Source organism: Coptis chinensis, chromosome 3 (genome assembly GCF_015680905.1).
Source record: "Coptis chinensis isolate HL-2020 chromosome 3, ASM1568090v1, whole genome shotgun sequence".
Lineage (NCBI taxonomy): Eukaryota > Viridiplantae > Streptophyta > Magnoliopsida > Ranunculales > Ranunculaceae > Coptis > Coptis chinensis.
The window spans coordinates 120449381-120451815 of record NC_141458.1 but is presented as its reverse complement, the minus strand read 5'-3'; the positions used below and the strand labels follow the sequence as shown (position 1 = coordinate 120451815).

General features: G+C 37.7%; 1 protein-coding gene across 1 annotated transcript; it reads left to right on the top strand.

The window, feature by feature from the left end:
* The first annotated feature begins 586 nt into the window (after positions 1–586).
* Positions 587–1767, top strand: NPQ6 (YCF20-like protein (DUF565)). Its single transcript, XM_086597052.1, has 2 exons — positions 587–714; positions 1130–1767. Exon 2 carries the CDS (start codon positions 1172–1174, stop codon positions 1637–1639), a length of 468 nt encoding a protein of 155 aa, XP_086453178.1. The 5' UTR covers positions 587–714; positions 1130–1171; the 3' UTR covers positions 1640–1767.
* Positions 1768–2435: the final 668 nt, after the last annotated feature.

Genomic DNA, 2435 nt, shown 5'->3' with positions numbered 1-2435 from the left:
TGGCAATTTTGACTCCCTACACACTGCCAAAACACTATTTTTATTCTAATAATTGTCAAATTCCAAACCAAAATACTGAAAAACATAGAAATGAGTCGCACGAGACAACTTCGTCCAAAAGTGGGATGAGACAAGTTTTGCCGTTTAGCATTTTTTTTTTTAATAACAAATTTAAATGGCTCAATTTTGTATCGTTGGGCTTTTCTACTATTGGGCCCAAAAAATAAAAAAATTAATTTGGAACAGGACAATTATTCCAGTCCAAAATAAAAATCCCAAATTTTGTCCAAATGCGTTAGTACTTTATTCGTTTTTAGAAATTTTGATTGACTAAAAATGCTGAAGTGTCACAAAAAAAGTGTGTTGATGATGCTCTCATGATCTCATCCACAGTGATTCAACTTTTTCCATATAAAAAATATGGAATTAGTCAAAACCTTTCCCCCTTCTCATAACGGGCCGACTTTGGACCCAACATTTGTTTGATACTTCATTGACAAAGCCCGATAGTCTGAAAAAATATTCTTAACGGGCCGGCCCCTAGACAGCCATATTAACATAAAGTTTTTGTTTATCAACAAAATATCTCATTTTGGTGGACTAGTTTTCATGTGGGAATACGAGTTTTAACTGCAAAGAAAGGGAAAGACGAGATATAGAGATATAACACACTACTACATATGTTTGTTGGTGTGAGATGTTGTTAGCGATCGGGTAATTTGCTTTACCTCAACTAAATTGGTATCTGTTTCATTTGTTTTTACCATCTGAATTTAAGTAAAGACAGACGATTGTTAGAGGGAAATAAGGTTGATTATGTTAGCATTATATATTGTTTTTGAAGGGTATAAATTCCTCGTAATGTATTTGGTTGTGTTATATTTTTCTCTATATACACCATGCTTCATGTAGGACTGTAGACGAAATCTTTTTTGCGAGCGACGTTTTTAAACTGTTTATTAGTTACTACTTACTAGGCATTGTGATGATCAGATCAAATGTTTCTCTACAAACTTAATTGACTGATGGCGTTGTTGGTGCTTACTGTAAAGGGGTTTTTTTGTATGGTTTAGTGTTGTGTTACTTGCTTGTATACTTGTAGGCTTGATTCATCATTTTCTTTTTTCAGATAAGGCCATAATTTTCATAGAGCACGTGATAAAGATATCCAATGGCACAAGCGTCGAGTTTCATCTCCCCATGTATCTGTCATCTCAGCTTAACACCTGGGACGAGTGTCCCACGCGGAAGAGTTGGAGTTATTGCTAGGAAATCTTCACCTAGGTATTTAACTATCAGAGCTGTGCAGGAGAATGGGGGGCCTCGAAGGCTAGTAGACATTATCAGGTTTGTGCCTCAGCTTTCAAGGAACTACTTCAGAAGCCCTTCTCGAAGGGCTCTTTTTGGTGGAATCTCCTTGTTGGGTGGGTTTTATGTGGCTCAAACCATTTCTTTGTCGTTCGGAGCTTTAGGAGTGAACGATGTAATTGCTGCAGTACTGTGTGTTCTACTCACAGAATATGCAACTAGATTTTATTACAGTCGGCCCAAGGTTACCTTTCCCCTTGCATTACTCAACAATTTTAAGATGGGTTTCACCTATGGCCTCTTCATCGATGCTTTCAAGCTTGCTAGTTGATTTACAAAATTCCTAGAAAATTTCAGCAATTTGTCTGCTTGCCCGCCAGCTATAGACCAAAGATTGTGTACTTCCATGGCTACTTTCCAGATCTATATCCCTTAAGAAATGCATGTTCCAGTTTTCCAGTTTTTCTTTTTATTGCCCCAACTCCCCAAGCATTAAGTCAATCTTCCAGTATCTTCTACCTCTGATTCAGAATTTCTACTCTTTATTGTTTTATGAAATGTAAATGATGATCTCAAGTATCTGCCACACAAGGTTTCTTCATCGTCCTATTTGGTATGTTCTTATTCTCTACACTAGCGCACCTACTCAAGCTCATTGGAAACATGACCATGGGAACTACCATTGCGAAACTTCTTGTGGATGGGGAACCCCTCAACTCAGAAAAAGGTTGCACTAGCTTGGGATAAGTGTTGTAAACCCTATGAAGAAGGAGGTATTGGCATTATAGAAGGCTCAAAGAAGTAAATATGGCTTTACTTATGAAGTTGGCGTGGCATATTTTGACCAAAGAGGATGACTTTTCTAAATTTATGAGGGCTAAATTCTTTACCAGGGATGGTGAGATTATTTCCTACTATGTGTCAAATCTGCTTTAGTGGAAGTGCAAGAAAGAACTCAATGGGTCATTGGTGATGGGAGTAGCGTGGACTTGTGGAGGGACAACTGGGCTAGTTCACAGTCAATTAAACAAGCTCTACAATTTCACAACTCAGTTCTCCAAGGCTGCAAAACAAGATTGAGCCAAGTAATCATCAATGGAGAATGGAGAGTTCCAATTCAGTTGAAA

What these genes read in the sequence shown, in the direction of transcription:
- NPQ6 (XM_086597052.1), top strand. Translation starts at nt 1,172, where the DNA reads ATGGCACAAGCGTCGAGTTTCATCTCCCCATGTATCTGTCATCTCAGC.